At 40.4% G+C, this 22,397-nt stretch overlaps 1 protein-coding gene across 2 annotated transcripts; it reads right to left on the bottom strand.

Moving 5' to 3' along the window:
* Nucleotides 1-1,425: 1,425 nt before the first annotated feature.
* On the bottom strand, nucleotides 1,426-21,640 carry HSPH1 (heat shock 105kDa/110kDa protein 1). 2 transcript variants are annotated; one of them, XM_010148708.1, is made up of 17 exons: nucleotides 21,590-21,640; nucleotides 18,241-18,381; nucleotides 17,545-17,667; nucleotides 16,287-16,386; nucleotides 13,261-13,394; nucleotides 12,520-12,764; nucleotides 11,398-11,626; nucleotides 10,345-10,451; nucleotides 8,927-9,060; nucleotides 7,040-7,245; nucleotides 6,111-6,242; nucleotides 5,294-5,431; nucleotides 4,745-4,870; nucleotides 4,114-4,221; nucleotides 3,899-4,018; nucleotides 2,718-2,879; nucleotides 1,426-2,302 (listed from the first exon to the last, which is right to left on the bottom strand). In XM_010148708.1, the coding sequence occupies exons 2-17, from the start codon at nucleotides 18,265-18,267 to the stop codon at nucleotides 2,102-2,104; spliced, it is 2,292 nt and encodes a 763-aa protein (XP_010147010.1). In that variant the 5' UTR covers nucleotides 18,268-18,381; nucleotides 21,590-21,640; the 3' UTR covers nucleotides 1,426-2,101. The 2 variants fall into 2 exon arrangements, with proteins under 2 accessions (XP_010147010.1, XP_010147011.1); XM_010148709.1 differs by lacking the exon at nucleotides 6,111-6,242.
* Nucleotides 21,641-22,397: the final 757 nt, after the last annotated feature.

The raw sequence follows: 22,397 nt of genomic DNA on the forward strand, positions 1-22,397 counted from the left end.
GTACACAGTTATCTAACAGATCAGCAGAGGTAAAGCAGCAACAGCTCAGAGCAGCCAAAACCCAGGGATCTGTGTTTTGATAATCCAGTTTCTTAACAGCTAATGTAGAAAATTCAGCTGCTGTAGGAAGCTGCACACACTGTAACATCACTCCTACCCCTGGCTAGAGGATGACTTCAGGTGCTGCAAAACTTCAACACAGCCAAGTGCAAGGTCCTGCTCCTGGGTTGGGGCAATCCCAAGCACAAGTACAGGCTGGGTGGGGAATGGATGGAGAGCAGCCCTGAGGAGAAGGACTTGGGGGTACTGGTGGGTGAGAAGCTGGACATGAGCCGGCAGTGTGAGCTGGCAGCCCAGAAAGCCAACCGTATCCTGGGCTGTGTCCAGAGCATGGCCAACAGGTCAAGGGAGGTGGTTTTCCCCCTCTGCTCTTGTAAGACCCCACCTGGAGTGCTGCGTCCAGCTGTGGAGCCCTCAATATCAGAAGGATATTGACTGGTTGGAGCGAGTCCAGAGGAGGCCACAAAGATGCTCAGAGGGCTGGAGCACCTCTGCTATGGGGACAGGCTGAGAGAGTTGGGCTTGTTCAGCCTGGAGAAGAGAAGGCTCCGGGGAGACCTTATAGCACCTTCCAGTCCCTGAAGGGGCTACAAGGAAGCTGGGGGGGACTTGTTACAAGGGTCTGTAGTGAAAGGACAAGGGGTAATGGGTTTAAATTGAAAGCGGGGAGGTTTAGATGGGATATCGGGAAGAAGTTCTTCACAGAGAGGGTGGTGAGGCACTGGCACAGGTTGCCCAGAGAAGCTGTGGATGCCCCATCCCTGGAAGTGTTCAAGGCCAGGCTGGATGAGGCTTTGAGCAACCTGGTCTAGTGGAAGGTGTCCCTGTCCATGGCAGGGGGGTTAGATGCTCTTTAAGGTCCCTTCCAACCAAAACAATTCTGATTCTATAATTAGAGATTTACTCGAGAGGAATTCTTTTTTTTTCCCAAGCCTTTACCAAGGCCTAACTTGAGTCACTTGCTCAGCAGAATGAGCCAAATTCCCATTTTATCATTTCAGTTTAGTCTGTAGCAAAAGGCAGCAGAACCTGGCCTAAATATTTAAGCAGGTTTTAACATCTTACTCTGAACTGCAGATTGTCTAAGCCATAGGGCTCTGTGTGTTTGTCCTTGGCCTTAGCATTTGTCAAGCTTCCAGGTTCTTTCAGGTGCGTACAACCCCTGGGGCAAAGGAAAGAAGGCGTAAGAGGTTAAGCAGCTGAGTTCCTTTTAGCACAGAAGAGTTGTGCAGTGAGTTAAGTGTGAGAGTTTTAAGCCTTTTCACAACTCTACACAGAACACAAAGCAACAGCCTATCAAACTGTGACAAGGGCAACACCTGCACCATAAGTACCAAAACCAGCTAAAGCCAACAAGCCAGGAGATACCAGTAAACTGAACTTTATTTTAAAGCTCATTAAAAAGCTTCACAATACCACTAACAGAATTAGCATTTCCTTCATTTTATGTACCCCACATGAAAAATGTATTGTTTAGCAAGAGATGAAACGTAAGCGTTTCTGCATGCTACTAACACATTTCACCATCTCATTATCCAGCAAGGGCTTTGGACTGCAATAATCAAAAAACCTTACAATGGAAGGATTTCTTCTGGAAAGTCCTTATGATGGGACAGATGGTGGCTTTTCGGTGGCTTTTTACTGACATATCCAATTAGATGTCCAGACAAAAGAAAACTACCTTGGCATCTACAAATGCCTACGAAGGTTTCTGTTACAACCTTTTAAAGGAGCAGTATATTTCAGAGTGAGGGCTTCTTTTCATCTTTAGTGATGCAAATGGTTAAATACTGCACAGAAGCTTAGTATGAACTCACAATTCCACAGGAATCTGAAAGTTACCAAGGCAATTTTCCTTTTAGGATAGTCATGACCAACGCTATTACTATTCTTCCTCCCAGAATACAACAAATCCTAGACAAGTCTTCAGAAAAAAAATTATAAATAGTTCCCAAAACAATGCATGTCCACCCCCACCCCCATCACATACGACAGCAAAAATATCTTCTGTCATGGGATGAAATAACTTGCTGCAAGTGGTTTAGTCCAAGTCCATGTTGATGGTGCTCTGCTCGCTCGGATGGCATTCCCCATTTTGTTGGGGCATTTCAGGATTTTTGTCATCTTCTCCCACATCTTCGGTTTTATAATCGCCCCGTTCATTTAATGGGTTTTCTTCCTTAGGAGAGTCAACTTTTGGTTTTGGTTGTGTCACAACAGGCTCACAAACATTGTTTAACTCCTAACAGAAAGGAAAAAGATGTGGTCAGACTATATCTAAAGGATCCACCAGCTTTATTAGTGTGAAGAGTCCTGTGCCCACAATAAACGAATCACTGGTCTACTTTCTGGAATTCTGGGGGAAAGATTTGGATTTCATATGGAGTTTTTCAGCAGTATTTTGTGCCTACCAGTAACACTGAAAAACAACCTGAGTTTTAGCAATAACTGAAAGACAAGATATCAGTAAGCTCCACAGAATTGTATTTAGTATAGTGCAGCTCCTCTGCTTTCTACTGAATCTCCTCTGTCCATGCTTTCTAACTACCCTTTAAGAACACTGGAGCAGTAAGCTGAAACTGGGGAAGAGGGAAGGAGACAGCTACCAATCTAGCTTTAGGACCAGCCTCTTATGATCAGTTTCTTGCAGTACTTACCTGTAGCTTTGCCTTAATTTCACTTGAATGCACAGCCGGATCCTGATCTAAGCTCTTCTTAGCCTGTGCACTCACAGCGTTATTCATCCACTCTACCACTTCATTGACACACTTCTCTACTTTCATCATTTCCATTTCATCAATATGGATGTATTTCTCATCCTGCCCAAATAGAAATGTTTTGTATAAGTCAATAATGACAAGTTTACTGTCAAATTATGCCAACAAGACTATCCCAGTTATTTACAACTTATAATCTTTACTGATTTTTAAAACAGAAGATGGCAACAAGCCAGATATGTTACAGCAAGAGACAAGAGATGCCAAAATAAAGCTTCCTTTGCCCAATAGTCAAACAAATAACCTAGTTCAGAGGGAATTAGAGGCTTCAAACAGGTCACACAACAAAGTAGAACATTTTTAAACAGCATTGATATCAAAAACATTGCTTCCCATCTGGTATGTCTTACACGGTAGTTTAGACAGTGTGATTTGCTGTACCCAGAAAGTAAAAAGATCAGTTGTTGAACTTTCAGAGCATTCCCTACAATGCCAGAGATGCACAATTAACTTACCAGGAGAAGGACTTAGCCAGCAACATAACCTATGATTTCACTTAAGAATTCTAAATATGTATTCAATTCTTACATGTACCATTTTCAGTGATGCCAGTTATTTCAAGACTGTAATATGACCAAAGGATGTTGCTTAATGACAAATTCATAATCTATAGCTGCGGGGACATAACTGTTGCTGAAGCAAGTCCCAGTCTCAAACTGAATTAACTTTTATATGATAAAACACCTAGATGTTTTAGTTTATCCCGAGCAGCTTTTACACTAGTGCTTCTCATCACAGCACAATTCTTATTCCCAAAAGTACTGGAAGAAGAGCACACTTGTAAAAGTGTCAGATTACCTTTTAAAAAGGTCAAGAATCAGACCACAGTCTAAGCCTCGCTCTTTGCAAGAATGTCCTCTCTGGCCTGAAAACATCCAGAAGTATCAAGCAGCTGAAGATAAGACACACTAGGAAAGGTTTTGAGTACTGGGAAACATGGTATTTGTGACCTATATAACAATAGATTGCGGTTCGTCTGAAAGCGAATTTGAAGCCTCTGGCAGCTGGTGAGCCTCAGTGAAATGCTACGTGGCAAAAGAAAGGCAGTTGAGGCCACTTACTTTATTCCTGAATTCCCCAGCTATTGTAGCATAATACCGGAGCCTGTGTCCCAGTTCTTCTAACAGCTTTGGCCGTTCTTCTGCTTCTTGATAGCGCATTTCAATTGGAGTGCCTAATTTCTAGAAAAAGCAATACCTATGCGTCATGTGGCTCATTAACATTGCTTTGGGTAATATTTTGGAGATTTTGCAATTTGGCATACTGACAGACCTACCTTTAAATTCTCTAACTTGTCTACGTACACCTGCTTAGCTTCATCCTCACCCTCTTCATACAGCCAGCCTTCTGTCTCTGTCAGGAGCGCAGAGAATCCTTGCAGATCCTGTGTATCGATATAATTGAACACAAACATCAAAATATGCACCAGTTAACTGTGTCTGTCTCGCAGTAGCAGGACACTGGTAAAGACACATTAATTCTTAGCCTCCTACATAAAAATATTTTTACTGCAGCTTTTGCCTCATCAAGCCAGTGAAACCACACCAGCTTCTGAACCAAGAAACAGACATCTACAAACACAGGCCGCATTTATAGCCTTTCGTCCTTGATTAGGCCAATGCTTGGGCTGCATTGTAATTAGTGTTTTCTTCATTATGGATACAGCAACACAGCTTCTTCTAATCACCAGCTTTACTTGGAGTCAAAACTTTAGGCCATTTGTGACAGTTTATTTTCAGGGGTATCTGCTAAGCCTGAACCCAATTCTGGATCAGCCCCAGCCAACATTCAAATCAGTTTTGGTTTTCAGCTATTTCCAGGGTGGCTGTGAGAAAGCTTGACAAAGGAATACAGAATAGATATTTGGTACCAGTATTTTCAGAGAACCTCCTGAAGCCATTACCTACCTTTTCACAAACAAACTTTTCATATGGTCCAGACAACTTGTCCCTGAACTCATACACATATTCCTCCACCGCATTCTTTGCATCATTTCTTTCCTTCTCCAGTTTATCTTGCATAATCATCTTTCCCTGTATAGCCACAAAAAAATATTTTCATTTAGAAATGCCAGGGTTCAAACAGCATTCTACAAAGCACAGCTCCTGTAAAACATAGTAGCCTCCCAGAGGCCCTGGCTCACATAATTGCTGGAATTTTGATGGCTACAAAGTGGACTCACCTCAAGAAGTGGGATGTACTTCTCTAGATTACAACAGCTTGAACCAATCTGTGATGTCATACCATGGATCAGTGCTCTGATACTACTGCTATGAACACCACCAACCTTTCTGTTTAAGATTTGTCAGTAAGGTGTTAAAGTCAGACTGTGTTAGCTCAGTGTAAAGAATTTGAGTCCACACTTCAGGGTTACAGTAAAAGATTAGAGGTTGCCTTGAAAAGCCAATGAACCATTAGTAACTGCAATCAAGAGAACATAAACTACGCTAACTCACCTCTGTTTCAATATACATGTTGAGGAGATCTTTTCCTAACTGCCAAACCAAGTTAGCTTCAATAGGTAGTTCCACATTTTTCACTTTTATCTTGGGTTTTTTAGCTTCTGGGGGCTGATCACCTTTCTTCTCATTTGTCTGAGTTGGAGAGAAGAACAATAAGATCATTTTCCTGACTTCCTTCTGATGAAGTAACACTGTCACAAAAAAACATGCACAGGGAGAATGCGCAGAGATTTTCTGTGTTCTTTCAGAATCTTCAAAATACACTTGTGAGGCACTTTCCCTTTGGGCGTTCCACCTATCCTAGCCTGCTTACAGTCTGTTTCATGGACAGCAAGTACTGAGCTACAGGAGGGATATTTCTCAGATATGTAGTGCATTTGCAGGTTTTCCAGAAGGGCCCATCTGTAGCTTTGCACTTCACCGGTGATGCTGAGAACAACAAGGTTTTAACCCAAAACACTTCAATATTATGCAGGCATGTATTGTTCGCATAGGAATTGATAAACTTAAGAGGAAACACTTTGATTCTAACTTCTCTCAGCAGCCCTAATAAGCTTGGCCTCTAACAAACTGAAAGTCAGCTGTACAGCACTGTATAGACAGGGAAGTGGGAGAGACTTCGTACAGAAATTTTTGCAAACCTCTACAAAAATTATTATGAGATATATACATTATTTTTTCAGAACAGAAAAGGTATAAAAATGAAGAAGGTTCCAAGCACCAAGTTCCTTACTTTTTCCTGGAATAGGTTACCATTTTAAATGCCACCATTACAGAGCATAACATTTTCAATAGTTAAAGGGTCACTCACTTTCTTGACATCTGGGATTTTGTTTTCTTCAGAGGGAGGTTCTGATGAAGGGGGAGACTGTGACGTTTGCTGACCATCAGTTTGTACCTGGGACTGTGTTCCAGCCTCACTGTTCTCTTGCTGGACATTTTTCTGAAAGGAAAGCCCAGGCACAAAGGATGTAGAAGGCATGTGCACTTGTATTAAATACAAGTTATAGGGCACTTCAGTTCTGACGCACAGACTGTACAGAGTGCCCTACAAAGCATTCTGTGCACATGTAGAAACACATACGCTTGAACAGATACAGACTAGGTGCAAGTTCAGAAGGGTTCAGAGAAAATGCTACCAAGTGCCAGGAATGCAGCAAAATACTTGTGTGTGTGCATCTGCTGCCACTTTCTCTTCCAAAAAGCAGCTTTTAATTTAATGAGTCATAGCTTTTAAGTTCTATCCCCCCCTCAGAAAACTGTTGTTACAACATTAAGTACACCATAACAGCGCTGCATTTATTCCCCATTGCTCCCCTCCCCCTTCAATGCTGTAGAAAACAATCCAACTTTCCCTTCCACAAAGAAAGTTTCTGGTCCTTACTAATACAAAAGATTATACTCAAATCCTTTTAACACAGAGAGCATGGATGACTAATAATCCAAACCTAGTTCTCCTATTAGGAACACCCATAACAGTGGCAGCTGCAGCCAATCCCACCCTCAAGCAACCCACTTGCTGCTATTTAGCACTTTGCCCAGAAACTGATTTTGAAGTTCACACACTTTCAACATAACACTGATTTTCTCCTGGTTTTAGACACTGTATTTTCTGACAGCTATGCACATCTCAATTAACCTCATTTTGCTTCCTTAGAAGGTATTTTTCTTCCAGAATACATAACAGCAGAACACACTTTCATCAGTGAGGACATTCACACACAAGGAAGGTCAACTTACATCACTTGAGTTTTCAGCAGGCCTCTGATCCTGAGATTCCACTTCAGTCTCAACACCAACATCTTCATTCTCTTCACTTTTAACTGGTTCTACCATGGATGCAGTGGACACACTGAAAATGCCATGAGTATTGACACGGACTTTCACTTTGACTTTAGACTTCTCTCCATCTTTCTGGGCTGCCACATTCTGGATAACATACCTACCTAAAAACAAAAGAATCAATATGCACACAATGGGATTAAATAGGTAATATTACAGATCCAGGAAGACACCCCCCTTTTTCCACAGAGGACACATTTTTGAAATATTTGATGAAACCTCAGCATCAATCTCATCATCCCTTAAGTGACATGAGTTCCACAAAACCCAGGAAGTATGCTGCTTTTCAGCTAACTTTACCTTACAAATCAAAGGGGAGAGCATTTATTTTCATCATCTAGAGTGAGTTCTCCTGCCACTGGTAATACCAAGTAAATACAAAACGTAAAACTCAAACCCACATGCACACAAGCTTTGCCCTGCTCACTTTCCAGGCTAAAGAACGTAATCTCCCCCATCTGTAAACAGTAATACTGGAGTTGTGACCTGTCCTCCCTTTTGGCAGGCTCATCAGAACTACTGACTCGCCCATTAGGACTGCTAACAATTCTGTTCTGAGCAATGAGTTAACCAGTGAGTAAGCAGAAACCCGTTTGTTTTTCAGTTCTGTTCTCACTAGTTTGCAGAACAGCAGTTAAACATCATGTTATTAGAGCCGTAAATTGAACATTCCCAAATCCTACTACCAGTTTTTAAGCAAGAGTTAACATGAAAGGAAGCCTGCTGTTTCTGTAACTGCAGAATATTGTGGTAGTTTCTAAGACATACGGTACTTGAACTTTTTGACTCTGTGAAACAGCCACCACTATTGCTTTGATGTAGAGAGTAACACTGACATTTTCTGTTAGGTAAAGTTTTTGGTATCTTTCTAGTGCATTAGTTATTAGCTGCAATACTGGTAAATCAGACAGATGTTTTTGCCCTATATATTTTCCCTCCCATTTTTTGAGTATTTATAAACTTTAACACTACAATTCTGATGATACTGTAATTTAAGTGTATGGTTAACTAACAAGACAGATGTATTGTCAAATAGTTAACCAAGATTTGCCATTTATATCCTTTTTTCCCCCAAAGCTGAGCTGTCTAACAAAACCAAGCAGTTACCTGACAACTGGTAATAGCTGTATCTTAACTTTACATGCAAACATACAATGTTTAATTGCATGCTTAGAACTCAAAAGCAATTAAATAATTGGCCTGTCTTTACCATCAAAATCTTTTTCTAGCTAACCACACTGCCAACTCTGTCAACACTGCCGATGTTGTAATTTGTCAAGAAGGATAAAAGAGCTGCTTATAAATGTTACCTAGGTAATTCAAATCAATACTGTAGTCTTGTAGCTGCCACTATTTCAGGCTGTCTTGATTAAAACTTATTCATCATTATGTCAACCTCAAATTACAGGAAACAACAACTAGTTACTCAAGATGTGGGGTTTTTTATATGCAGGAGATTATTTTACAGTTATTCTTCACTTGCTTTAGCAAAAGGCAGAACAGATAACTGAAAAAAAAAAATCTTTTCAGTGATAGCCCCATTCTAGTCCTGGGCATTCATCTACAGATTCCCCTCATTTCTTCATTGGATAGAAGCAACTTCAGAAGCCAGAAAAGTAAAAAAATCCATACATGTTTACCTATGGAATGGGATAACTGAAAATTGAGTCCTCCAGACAAGAAAATTAGACGTGTGCCATAGCCCTACTGTAACACACCACAGTTAAAGAACTGATTTAAGACCAAACAATGTGAGACAACACCATTTCTAGGACAATTACTTACCAATTTTTGACTCAGGATATGGGACTCCATTAGGATCAGAATAAAATGCTTCTAACTCAAATGGACCTTTCCTATAGAACGTAAGAACCTTGGAGAAAGGTGCTGCATGATTTCTGCTGAACACTTCGTGAACCCTATAATTAGAAAAATATGACTTTTATCACAGTATTTGAGCTGAAAGGTTTTGATCTAGGGTCAGAACTCTTCAGAGAGGTGTCACCATGTTTTGACACATTTACCCCTCGAAGTCATTCAAAGAAAGATACTTCACTACTGTACTGTAAGAAAAATAATTACTGTTGTGTACTGTAATAGGAAGTTGTCCTATTCTGCTAATTTTGAGTCTCAGAAGCAAGTTTAGATGTAGGTGGCAATTCAGTGACAGACTATCAGCAGACCTCCAAAATTTGCTTCCTGCAAAGACATTATTCTGAGCTTGGAATAGCATAATTTAAGTCATAATTTGCACCTTTCCTCAGTTCATCTCAAGAGGCTAATTATAGCCCTGTTAATTCCTTACTCATTTACTTTCTGTAGCTCAGCTGAGAATGCTGACACCAGATTATTATTCATTCCTGGGTATGACAGAAAGACAACGAGCTTTACTTTATGTTCTTCCTTTAGGGTCTATATGCTATTATGCCAGCGTGATTCTAACTTCCAAGTTTTGTCTCTTGACTACGGAAGGTTCTCATTTGCTCACATTTAGGTTATTAGATAAGAGCTTCATCTAGATTGTGAACCCACAGGTTGCTCTCAGAAGCATGTGACAGAACAAGTGGGTTCTACATCTTCTCAGAAGATGGACAAAAAAGAAGAGGTTGAATTACAAAGAATGAGAAAAGTAAGAACCGATCCCTGTAGAACTCTATACTTCCCAAAAGTTAAACTCTGGCCTCTTTACATCCTAGACAGCAACCGTACTTCCCACAAGCAGGGAAATAGTTAATAGCAGAGAGGTCAGTCTCTTAAGACACTGCAACTGCAAGAAATTTCTCACTACATTCTAAGAGCTAAATCATTGCTTCTGCTTTCAGCCAGACAAAAAGCATCCATGTAAGCTCACAGTATTTACATAGCACATAATGCTCCTACTGAAACAAGAATCCAGATAGGTATTAGGAACACCTTGAGTTAAAAAGCCAGAAAGGAAAGCAGGATTGGGATCTGGCAGATGTTCTAGTTCATTTTGTATTGGTAGCTCATTCAATCCCTTTTTTTTTTTTTAAACACATGAGGAGTTACAGTTTGAAATCTCAACACATGCCTTTACACCATCGCTACTACCACCATCTCCAGTAAACAGCCTACAGGTTTTCTGCATCAGAATACCAAGATCCTGAATTTAAATGCAACCAAGAACATTTTCCTTGAATGAAGGCCAAAAGCTTCACAGAACTGTAGTTAAAGACACCTACCCTTCAGCGTCCTCTGCCTCTGTGTTCCACAACAAAGATATGGGGAAAGGTGTAGCATCTGTCACAGAGAATTCTCTCACTTTAAAAGCTGGAGAAAGGATTGCACACTAAAAAAAAAAAAAAATAGTGTTATAGTCAGTTAACTGTTCTGCTCCACTTGCCCGAGACAGCTAAACATCTTTAAACAAGAAAAAACAGTCAACTTCAGTAAAGCTAAGCAAATTGCTTGATTTCAATATGATAGAAATTTCTATGATAAAAATAACCCAGAAATGTCATACAGAAGTGTCTTTACCCTTTGCATTAGTGGGCCTTTTGGCTTTATTCTCACCACAGCTTGTGAAAGAAATTTAACAGTGTAAACATACCAGGACTGTAAAGAATGGAAGTGCTGCATTACTTAGCCCTAAAAGTAGTAGTGCTTATCTTCCAGGTTCTCCTTTCCCTGGAGACAACTGACAGCTAGCAATGGAAAGCAATGAGACAGGGTAGAGAAACAAGTCAAAAGAGAGGGTTGAATGAGAAATTAAGTAAAGAAGAAAAGGAATAAGGCAGACTGAGTGGTTTATTTGTAAACTATAGCTCACTAGATGGAAACTAAAAATGGGGGGGTGAGGGGAAGGGATAGAATAAAAGTCTATTTCACATGGATGGGAAGTTGGATACCAGAAAATGCAAGCTTCCAATGTTTTGGGTTCTCCACAGATACTTCTCACACTTTGTTGATTAAAAATCTCTTCCCTCAGCTTGACAGCAACTTCTATTTTGCCTCATTAAAGAGCCCTATTTCCTGTTCTTTTGAAGAGAAGAGGGGCCGCTTACAGAATACACCCAGCATTGGCACTTTCAGTAAGGAACTGTACCACAGAGGAGTCCTCTGGACTTTTTAAACAGCATAGTCCCACAAAAAGACACAGTGAACGACTATGCTCCCTCGGGTGCTTTGAAGTGGACCACTTCCACCACCTTTCATAACTGCTTGGCTAATTCTTAAAAAATAAAAAGTGCTCAAGAAACAAAATTTAAGATTATTAAGTGTTGCCAGTACTATACCTGCAGAGCACAGCCCCTAGCTATGGCTTCATCTGCATTCAGTGTAGTACTGACATCTTTGCCAAAGAATTTAGCGATCTTCTCTTTGACAGCAGGGATGCGGGTTGCTCCTCCCACAATCTCTACAGCAGTCACATCTTCCACTTTCAGTTGTGTTTGTTCCATTAATGAGAGCAGAGGCATCTCTATCCTTTGCAGCAGATCAGCACACAATTCTTCAAACTGTGACCTAAGGAAAGAAATGGAATTAAAAAAATCCCAGCCTGTTCCAGCCCTAAGATTTCCTGGTATTCTTTTTTCCAAACTGATGCTGACTAGGTTTGTTAACTACACTGCAGAGAGACTTAAAGCTAAACCCCTGTGAGTAGGCTCAAGTGACAACCCTACACAAGGCAGTACATGAACAACTGCTTACAGATTTTTCTATGCTGTTATCAATACAGTTAATTAAGATAAAGCTGGCATTTGGGCAGGTGTTGTATATTCATCTTTCAGCAGAGGTTACAGTAAGAATGCAGAAGACTGGCACTTCCTTTATAATGGAACACTGTTGCCTATATACAGGAGGAAAAAGACCCTACCACTCTCTTGGGCAGTGGTTACAGGACTAAGTGACTACAGATGAAGCCTGTGAGTGCATCTGGTACACACACACACAGAGGCATCATTTATACTCAGGCCATAGTCAAGTCATCACCCATAAGCACCATTTCTGTCCTCCGTTTCTGTGTCAACATCCACAGTACAGTAAGAACTGAAAAAAGGAACAAAGCTCCAATTGTTGAAACAAGCAGTACGGGATTTAGGTTACCTAAAATACGCAGGAGGCCTAAATACGCAGCCAACCCCCCTGGGTCTGCTTTGCATGCATCAATCCATGGTTTTAAGAACCTGTCATTTTAGAAAAATCAATCCAGGCTTCTTATGCATGCATTATTACACCAAAACATTTCTTGGGTAGCTGAACATTACATTTCAGCCTTTAGTTATTGTAACATTACAAAAGTGACACAGCTCTTCAGCACTTGTTTTTATTTTTAGCACAGTAAGCTTCTTTTGAAGATGGAAAGAAACACTTGTTTATGAAATGTGGCCAAAGCAACTGTGTTGCATGGAACTCACCTGTTCATTTTTCCAGATACATCAGTATCATTCATGAAACACTCAATATTCAGGGGAATGTCTGTGCTATTTGAACTCATTAGTTTCTTCAGCTTCTCACATTCCTGATACAGACGAAGAAGAGCTCGAACTTTTGCTTTTGGATCCAGTTTGTACTTTGCTTTTATTTCTGCACAAAAGTAATCTACTAACTTTGCATCAAAGTTTCTTCCACCTAAGAAGGGGTCAAATGCTGTGCCAAGTACCTGGTTGGAAAGAACAGTTTTTTAGTTTTGTGCTCAGTAGAAATCAAACAGAGTAGTAATCTTCCAATATCAGCAAGCCTTTGCTTCAAAAAGGGTTAGGAAGAAGTCAGCCTATCTTCCAATGCACAGGTTTAGGTATTTCAATCAACCACATCAGCCAAAAACTACTTCCACTGTAAAAGTGAAGAGCGAGGCTAAGTAATTGGGTGATAATCCTGAACATACACAATTTTAATCCATACCTACAACACTTCAGTTTATCCAAGTAAATTATAGCAGTTGTACTGGATATCTTACACTGGTGTATTGCAAGGAATTTACAGCATCTAACTCAAGTCATCCTAATGAAACAGATACTGGGTAAAATATTTTACCTTTCAACTCTTTGACACTTCCCATGCATTAAATTATTTAACAATTTTAAATAACAAGGCAGGTTTACAGGCCATTTGACTCTGATGTCTCATAGAACCTTTTATTTTAACTTAATCAATACCTTTAGTTTACTCTTGTTGAATGCACAGGCTGATACTTGAAATGCCGAATGTCCCATATCAACAAACACAACTATCCGTGGCTTCTCTTCAGGAGCTGGGAGGTCTTGTTTATAAATTCCATAATTCAGAGCCACTGCAGAATAAGTGTCTGATATTAATCAATGCCATTTCTAGGGAGTCTCCAATTGCATGCTAATGCACCCCAGTGAATGCAAAACGATAGGATCAACAGCAGCAAGGCAAATCCAGAGATACGCCTATACAAGGTCTTGCCTACATGGAAGATCTATTACATTAATAAATGCAGGATCTGAGAAGCGCAAAAAAAACCCCAATAAATGTTTTAAGCATTTATGCATGCAAAACTTAGCAGCAACACCACTGTTTGGGGATTTTCTGCTTTTATCTGTTTATTAAAAAGTCAGATTTTAACTTTGCACAGTAATCAAAAAAAACACACACCATCTTTACAAAAAACCCGAACCCAGTTTTGTATTTACAAGGAGTATCTCCCAGATATGAAGGTTTTGCCTGAGAATGAAGTTTAACAAGGCCAAGTGCAAGGTCCTGCATCTGGGTCGGGGCAAGCACAAGCACAAGCTGGGTGGAGAGTGGATAGAGAGCAGCCCTGAGAAGGACTTGGGGGTACTGGTGGACGAAAAGCTGGACATGAGCCGGCAGTGGGCGCTGGCAGCCCAGAAAGCCCACCGTATCCTGGGCTGTATCAGGAGAAGTGTGGCCAGCCGGTCGAGGGAGGGGATTCTGCCCCTCTGCTCTGGTGAGACCCCACCTGGAGTGCTGCGTCCAGCTGTGGAGCCCTCAACATCAGAAGGATATAGACTGGTTGGAGTGAGTCCAGAGGAGGCCACGAAGATGCTCAGAGGGCTGGAGCACCTCTGCTATGGGGACAGGCTGAGAGAGTTGGGCTTGTTCAGTCTGGAGAAGGGAAGGCTCCGGGGAGACCTTATAGCACCTTCCAGTACCTGAAGGGGCTACAAGGAAGCTGGGGGGGACTTTTTACTAGGGCCTGTAGTGACAGGAGAAGGGGTAACGGGTTTAAATTGAAAGTGGGGAGGTTTAGATTAGATATCAGGAAGAAATTCTTCCCAGAGAGGGTGTTGAAACACAAGAACAGGTTGCCCAGAGATGTTGTGGATGCCCCATCCCTTGAAGTGTTCAAGGCCAGGCTGGATGAGGCTTTGAGCAGCCTGGTCTAGTGGAAGGTGTCCCTGTGGCAGGGGAGTTGGAACTAGATGGTCTTCAAGGTCCCTTCCAGCCCGAAGTAATCTATGATTCTACAAATATTAGGCAGGAACAGTTTGTAAAGCACATCAAAAGTATAAAACAGAAGCCAGTGGAGCACTTAAACATAGGATGATGTGAAAGGACAGAACATAGTTTTGCAGCAGCATTCATTCTGGATGGATAGTATCAAAGCTAGGCAAGAGGCTGATGCAGTAATTGAAGATAAAACCTCAGAGAATCTTGTCTACAATGTTACATAAGGCAGGCTGAGATTTTGGCATGAGTTTGTGTTCAAGAATGTACATCTGCTTACAATGGAAAAATCCCAAAATGAAGATAACCTGTCTAGTATCCTGGCTGTTATCAGGCAAGAGAATTAGAGCATTAGAGAAGGTGGTAAGGAAAGCTGGGAATACATGCTATCAAGAGTAGCGTTTTATAGTCAGTGACACACTCTCAGTTGAGGAGAAAGGGACACCAACTCCCTCTCTCACATCAAAAGTAGTTCTAGACCATCTGGAACAAGGACAGCCAAGTTTCCCACTGATCAGAGACTTGAGATTTATGGATTCTGATGTCTATTAATACGTTCCCCTGCAGCTGGTACACTCATCCTCATCTGTGTGGATTCTTTGGGGTCTGCAAAAACCCAATACCAGCACTCATTAATCCCTCCCACAAGCAGTCATTAAGAAGTGATTAATTAAAAAAAAAGATATATTTAATGAAATAGTTTTGTCATATCCTTGAGATTTATATTTGATTGAAATTGTGTATTGGTCTGTTCATTTACATAACACTTGTATTTTTGAGCAGTCTGAACACACTGCCCTTGTTTCCAAACTAAAATTAAATTTATCAACGAAATTTGATAAATCACAGCAAAATTTGGTTTTTGCTAAAAAAGCCACACACACACAACCAACAAAAAAAAACCCCACCACACACAAAGCCCCTACAAAGACTCAAAACCCTGTATTTTTCTGTCTTACTATACCTCAGGACCCATTTCCCAAGGATATAATCAAAGATTCTTACATTTAAGATACTAGAAAAACATGGATAGTACTCATTAGCCTTGCAAGGTAAAGAAAAAATTAGATACACCATGTGCTACACAGTAAAGAAAATCTGCTGGTGCTGTTAAGGGAATTCAAGAGCTATCTGCTTTTCTGGGGACAGTTCATCCCAATAGCAAAGCTTATAAGAGATCTTTCCTAAAAAGTCCTGAAAAGCTCAAGGTTGCTGCATGGCCAGAGACTGGGCTGATGTGTTCTGCCAAACAAAGAAGTGACCATGCCTCTTTTGGCAAGGCCTTTAGTCAGCTCCTATCATCCCATCATGAGAAGTCATCTCTGATTTGGGTGTTGTCATGGTTTAGTCCCAGTAACTAACCAAGTACCACACAGCCATTCGCTCACCTCCCTTGGAAATCACTACGTCCTGACAATCAGTAACTTCCTTTAAGTGCACCTAAATACCACAACTATGAAGGTTTCTTACATGAAATCTGGACAGTAAACTAAACAGACAAGTAGTGCAGGCATGTGTGGCAACTCCTAAATAAGTAGTCAGGGACATAACTACCACTAAAGCTTTCTCTCTTCTACCCCTTCACACAAAAGACATTGAAATGAAAGACTGTATATCAGGAGAAGAGCAATAAGTTTTTTGGAAAATCTGACATGAGACAAATGTTCTCGTCAACCCTGTTTTAAAGGAGCTAAAATGCACTATCACATACTTTCATTTGCAGGAATTGCTATTTTATCCTACTTACCTGCTGTCATGTCATTCATTAATCTAAGACAATTTAATCCAACAATCTGAGCTGCATCCAGAAGGGACCTCCTTTCAGCATCTGTGAAAAATGATGGCACCTCAAGAAAGCACACAAGAATGGGAAGTTATTTCCAGAAAATGAGACACCACACTGCTTATTTGAAAGTATTAATTTAAAAAATTGTACCTATTCCTCCTCTTTAAGGAATAGTCTTACTCACTGCAAGTCTTTCAACATATAACTATTGTACTGAATAGACTTCAAATACTCTATCCAATGAGAGACAGACTTATACAAGCATCAGGTAGTATACATGAGCACACACTAGCAAGAAACAAATGAGTTATTTGCATACAAATGCTAGGAACCTTAATTGCTAGTGCAAAATATGAAACTATGTATTTTGGAGACAGACATGGAATAACCTTAATCGAAATCAGTATATGTATTCCTGTCCAAGGAAGTAAAAAAGGGAAATAAAATACAGCAATATTTCAGATGCGAGAGATGCAAAGCAGTAAGGGATAACTAAAGTTATTGTGGTCAAAACTACTTTGGGCAAGAAGTGGTAAGAGATTCTAAAGGAATGTGTTGTTGAAAATTTGCTGCAGATCACTGGCATTGGACAGTGACCTCTGATGTGCACAGGGTCAAAAACTACATCATTAGAAGACACTAACTTTCGATAATGACTGAAGAACAAACTCTAATAACAGAACTAAATATGCCTAAATGCAACACAAGACAGACGTGTTCAAAAAGTCAGTGAGAACAGAGGCAGATATTTCATACTCAGGCTTTGTCATAGAATGACTGTTCTTTATTCGAGGTCATTTTCTGTGCAGTCATAAATTGAGAAAAGTTAACTTACTGAGAGGATGAACATAAACAGGACAAACAAAGGTTTTTGGCTGCCAGAGGACAAACTTTGATAAACAAATGTGTTTAATGAGCAATTCATGTGTTTAGTCGTGGAAACAAGCTGCAGGAGAGTGTTATATATTTGGATCCTAGAAGTGTTCTGGGTCCAAAAGTTCAGACATCTCCAAAAGAATGAGTTCACAAAGTGGGTCAGGGTCTAGAATATGGAAGCGGCCCTGGGATTTCTTTAAGTCCAAAGCTCTAAAGCTAGTTAGGATTAATCCCTTTGTAAGTGCTTATGTAGTGTTCTTTTTCACTCTACGTGAATAGAAACAAATGCCCTCAATAGCTAAGGTTAAAAGACATGATGTTCCTGTGCACTACAATTACTTACAGAAATAACACAGTCTGTTACTGGCTTTTTCAGGTTACTCTCTGCAGTCTCCTTTAATTTAGTCAACAACATGGCTGAGATTTGTTCCACACTGAAGATATGCTCCTCATCCATGTACATGACCTGGAGAGAAGAAATGAGTAAAATAATCCCATTACTTCAACTGGAGGAAAAGTTACCTACATTTAATGTGTTTTTTTGTTTCACTGCTAACTAGTACTCTGTCAAGCACGATATGCTTAATTATTTCATTACAGAAGTTCACTTTACAATTTAATTTCCCAGTTGAGTGTCTACAGAAGCCATAATTCCATTTTCACAGACTTAAAACGTCAAGAACCGCATCAACTCTATAGATTAGGGGGCTAGGAAATTAAGTGACACAATTCCAAAACATGACTAAAGCTAGACATGGTCACACACCTTTATAGTAAAAAGGTAAAGATAGCCATCAAATCTCAAACTGCTGGAAATTTTTTGCACTTGGCAGAATTGCTTGCTGACTACTTTCCCCTGATATTTTTATGCTTCTGCTCAAATACGTGAAGAGTCTCTGAAGAGCCACGCAATAACAGTTCACCTATGCATGTAAAACTACTAAAACCTTAAGATAAAGCTCAGCAAAAAGGTGACCAAGTGCTGAACCATAAACTTAAGTTTAGCTATGAGACACAAAGAGACACACTGCAAATTTACCTTTACTCCAACTCCACCATTCTTCATAGGTACTAAATCATAGCTCAACTTTTCTTTTTCCTTCTGAACAAAAGGATCATTAAATGCACGGCCATGGAATCTCTTGAAGTTAGATACTGTATTGTGGGCATGAGTAATTTGCTGTAAAGAAATACAGGATATTTAGAAATCCACTCCTAAACAACCTGCCATGTTCAGTGCTGCTCCATATGCCCCCAAGGATCAATCAACTCTTAAGACAACTGCTTACTCGCTTGTGCTGTAGAAACAGATGTGACATAATTACTACCTGGTACTTTATATCAGCTTCTTACAGGAGATTGAGTCATAGATACTTACAGGCCATTATGTATAATCCTTGTAATAATTAATATAAGCATCTCTCAAAGCCAATCAGGTGAGCAATAACAGGACATATAGTGCCTACTACTTTAGGCACCTAATTTAGACAAAATTCAAACAATTATAGACACAAGCCAGCTTCAAAAGTACTTTCAATGCCTGTGAATTGGTATTCCAACCCCAGCCACCTCACCTCCAGCTGTTCACTTGAAATCTTATTACATCAAGAGCAAACAACTGTTTTAGCAGTTATTAAGTTTCAAGCTGATAAGTCTTCCCATATATTTCAATACTTACCATTTTTCCCTGAGCTACTTTCAACACTGCATCATTTCCCTGTCTGTGTTCACCAAGAAGTGACTCAAATTCCTGCACCAGGCCAAAGGAGGATACAGTGCACAGACACCAGCAAGAAACATGAGACTTTTTTGGTAACAATGCAAGTTTAAAAGTACATGCTAAAGCACAGTGCAATCTCCCTACAGAACCAACTGACCTGAAGTGGCATTCTTTATCAGGAATGCAGTGCAGAACAGAAGTTAGACAACTAGCCTGGCCTAAAAGAGATACTGCAAGTATCTCGGAGTAGGATGAATCCTGCTCTGTTGGAGGGAAACTACACAAGTGTTGCTCTCTCCAGAAGAGATTTAGGCAGGCACCAATAGATTGCATAACAACTCAAATGACGAGCATACCACAAGTCTTCTAGCATTCGCTGCTCTCAAAGGAAAGCAATAGTTTATTGCACGCAAAATTTTCCATCACAGTTTTGAAGATTGAGCTACAGCTTATTAGAAAACTACACAACTATGACATTTCTCCAGCAGAAAAGCTCCCTGACAAAGAAGCAGGCCATACCCATACCATTTAACAGTAACTTTTCCTGAAAGCTGTGCATGTGGAGAAAAAGATGTCACACCCAAATCCCCTACTGGGAATCATCCCTGGTTTATTCTAATCACCAAAGAGTACTCAGCAATTATTAGTAAGAGCACAAGTTCACACAGGCCAAAAAATCATGACAGGAATTATTCCAGTACTTTAACACAATAGAATATTAGGTTCCTGTGTCCAAGATTGGTTCCCAGAATGGTTTAATTTATTTGTAGAGCCGTAACTTCAGAGTAGTTGATGGCTATGTCATTCACAGCTGTATTGCTGAAGAACGTAGAAGCAAAAGTTACTTACCATGCAGTGGGCAGAGAAGCACAGGCATTCTGGTAGCTTTTATAGCCTAATTTAGAAAAGGCTCTGAGCTTAATTCTAAGGGAACAATCTTAAGATATTTTTAGAGTAATTGTATGCCATTAGGTCTGTAGCATGTTTTAATATCTCCCTGCTTAGTCACAATTAAGAAAGCTGAGAATTATGTTCTGGTAACTAACACACTGCTCTCATCTCCAGCGCTACCAGGCTTAGCTAAAAGCAAAAAACACTCTGAAAAAATTGCTCCAACAGCAGCTCTTCAAGTGTTAAATAGAGAACCTCTGAGTACTATGAACTTTAATCACACTGTTGAAGTCACCAGTCAAAAACTGTTTGTTCTTTTGTTTTGTAGAGTGTTTTTTAAACTAAAACTCATTCAATTGGAAGGGATCATTTTACTCCTTGATTTAAGTAGCTACTGCAGCTTGGAACACTGAGAATTTAACTTTCACTTTTCCAAGAAACCTCTATGCTTACAAAAGAAACACTATTTACATCTTGGTTGATCAGCCAAACTGGACCACTTACAGCAAGAGAAATGCCTTAAAATCTTTTTATAATTTTATTTAATTATCACATTATTTTCTCACAAGAATATATTAGTTTCAACTGCTAAGATAACCAAGCATGAAAGACTCAATATAGCAACATCTTAAAGGTTAATCTGAAGGAAACTGAAGTCACAGGTGTTCATCACTGCAAATATATGCTTTCAAACACATTTAAAGAGACAGAATCTACTTCACCTTTTCAACAGATACTTGCTAGAATAACCTAACAATTCTGAAACACACATGGGAGTACATTGGATTCAGACCACTTGCTGTTTTGAGTAACAACTCACTTCTGCACACTGATGAAACATACTAGTTTCTGACTTGAAACAGTGGAAGCGGTCAAACAAAAGCAATGACAAACTGAAATTTAGGGAGAAAACATACATATGTATTTACTTTATTACTCCAAACATTAACCTGTAACTGAAAGTGTATGTGTGCTTATGAACATGTAAGGTATTTGTATTGCCTTGGGGGTTCAAAATTAAGAGGGAAGCTATGACTGGGGGAGGGGGGAAAATCTCCTTTAGTGCTCTCTCCATGGAAACCCACTGCAGTCCTTTTACTACAGGAGATGGGCACCGGCCAGCGGAGGCTGCAGCTTGCTCTCTGCCGGCAGCAGTTATGTAACATTCTACAGTACCTGAGGATTTACAATAACTAAATGCAATGGCTAACTAAGATTTGGCAGAATTAAGCTGCTCTTTTAAACTGAAAATACTACTTTAATGAAGAAAACATTCAATCCTTCAGAGCACCTTAATAAAAAAAAACCCACACTCCAACCAAAAAAAAAAAACAACCAAAACAAAGACAGACCTGAGGACTTACACTTTCAAAAATATAGGCATAACAAAAGGTAGTAAGGCACCAAAATAGCTTTAGGAATCTGAGCCAAGACCTTCCTTTTGCATCTGGTTTTAAGAAACTATACACATTTAATTTCCCTTCAGAGAAAGCCCTACTTACAAGCATTAGGAAGAGAAACACGATGGCCTTAAGTTATCAGAAAAGGAGTATGTTCAACCGGAAAATGTTGCGATTAATAAAAGAACAGTAACATCCTGCATTTCTCTGAGGGAAGCATGGCAACATAGCCCAGCATTTCTAAAATAAAATGCTTGACAAGGGTAATGAAGTTGTTGGATTTTAACTCCAGCAAACCACTCTTTACACCCACCAGTACTTGAACAGTTTGCTCTGGCCTTTTTACTGCTACGCAGAAGTGCCAGGAATCGACCTACCTGGTTTTTAGCTGAGACGCCAATAGCTCTGTTTTTGGATCCAAAGGAAACCACCGATCTGAAAACAAAAAACCCAACATGCTAATTAACTCAGCACTAACAATAAAACACAACTGAAGACTAGCATGGATACATTTCCCACAATTGCCAATAAAACTGTAAAGTGTTTCTGTTTGAGTATCATCCTTCCAGCTTGCCATAAAACACTACAATAATACTTTTATCCATCTTTAAGTCTTGGCTCGAATCCAGGACTTTTCACAATGTTTTCTCCCAAGAGTTAGAATCACAGAATGGTTTGGGTTGGAAGGGACCTTAAAGACCATCTAGTTCCAACCCCCCTGCCATGGGCAGGGACACCTTCCACTAGACCAGGTTGCTCAAAGCCTCATTCAGCCTGGCCTTGGACACTTCCAGGGATGGGGCATCCACAGCTTCTCTGGGCAAAACATTTAAACATGATGATCACAATTAAAAGCTCACATCCAGGCTACATCCTACCCACCAGTGTTTGGCTGCTCCTAACTTTACAACTAACTCCCGTTTTGAGCCTGGGGCTTTCTATACCCGAGCTCAGCCTTGAGGCGAACTGCTCCGGGGCAGCCTGAGCCCACCCGACCGCAGAGCGAGCCTGTGCGTCTGCTGTCCCCGCGTCCCGCCTCAACCGGGCTGCTGGTCCGCCGGGGACTCCCCTCGCAACCCCCGGCTCCCCCATCCCGCTGCACAACCGGCCGAGAAGCATCCCCCCGCGGGCCAGCCCCCGTTTCCAAGTCACTGCCCGCTCCGGCCCCGTCTCGGGGCCGACACC

This window comes from Eurypyga helias, unplaced genomic scaffold (genome assembly GCF_000690775.1).
Source record: "Eurypyga helias isolate BGI_N326 unplaced genomic scaffold, ASM69077v1 scaffold30163, whole genome shotgun sequence".
Lineage (NCBI taxonomy): Eukaryota > Metazoa > Chordata > Aves > Eurypygiformes > Eurypygidae > Eurypyga > Eurypyga helias.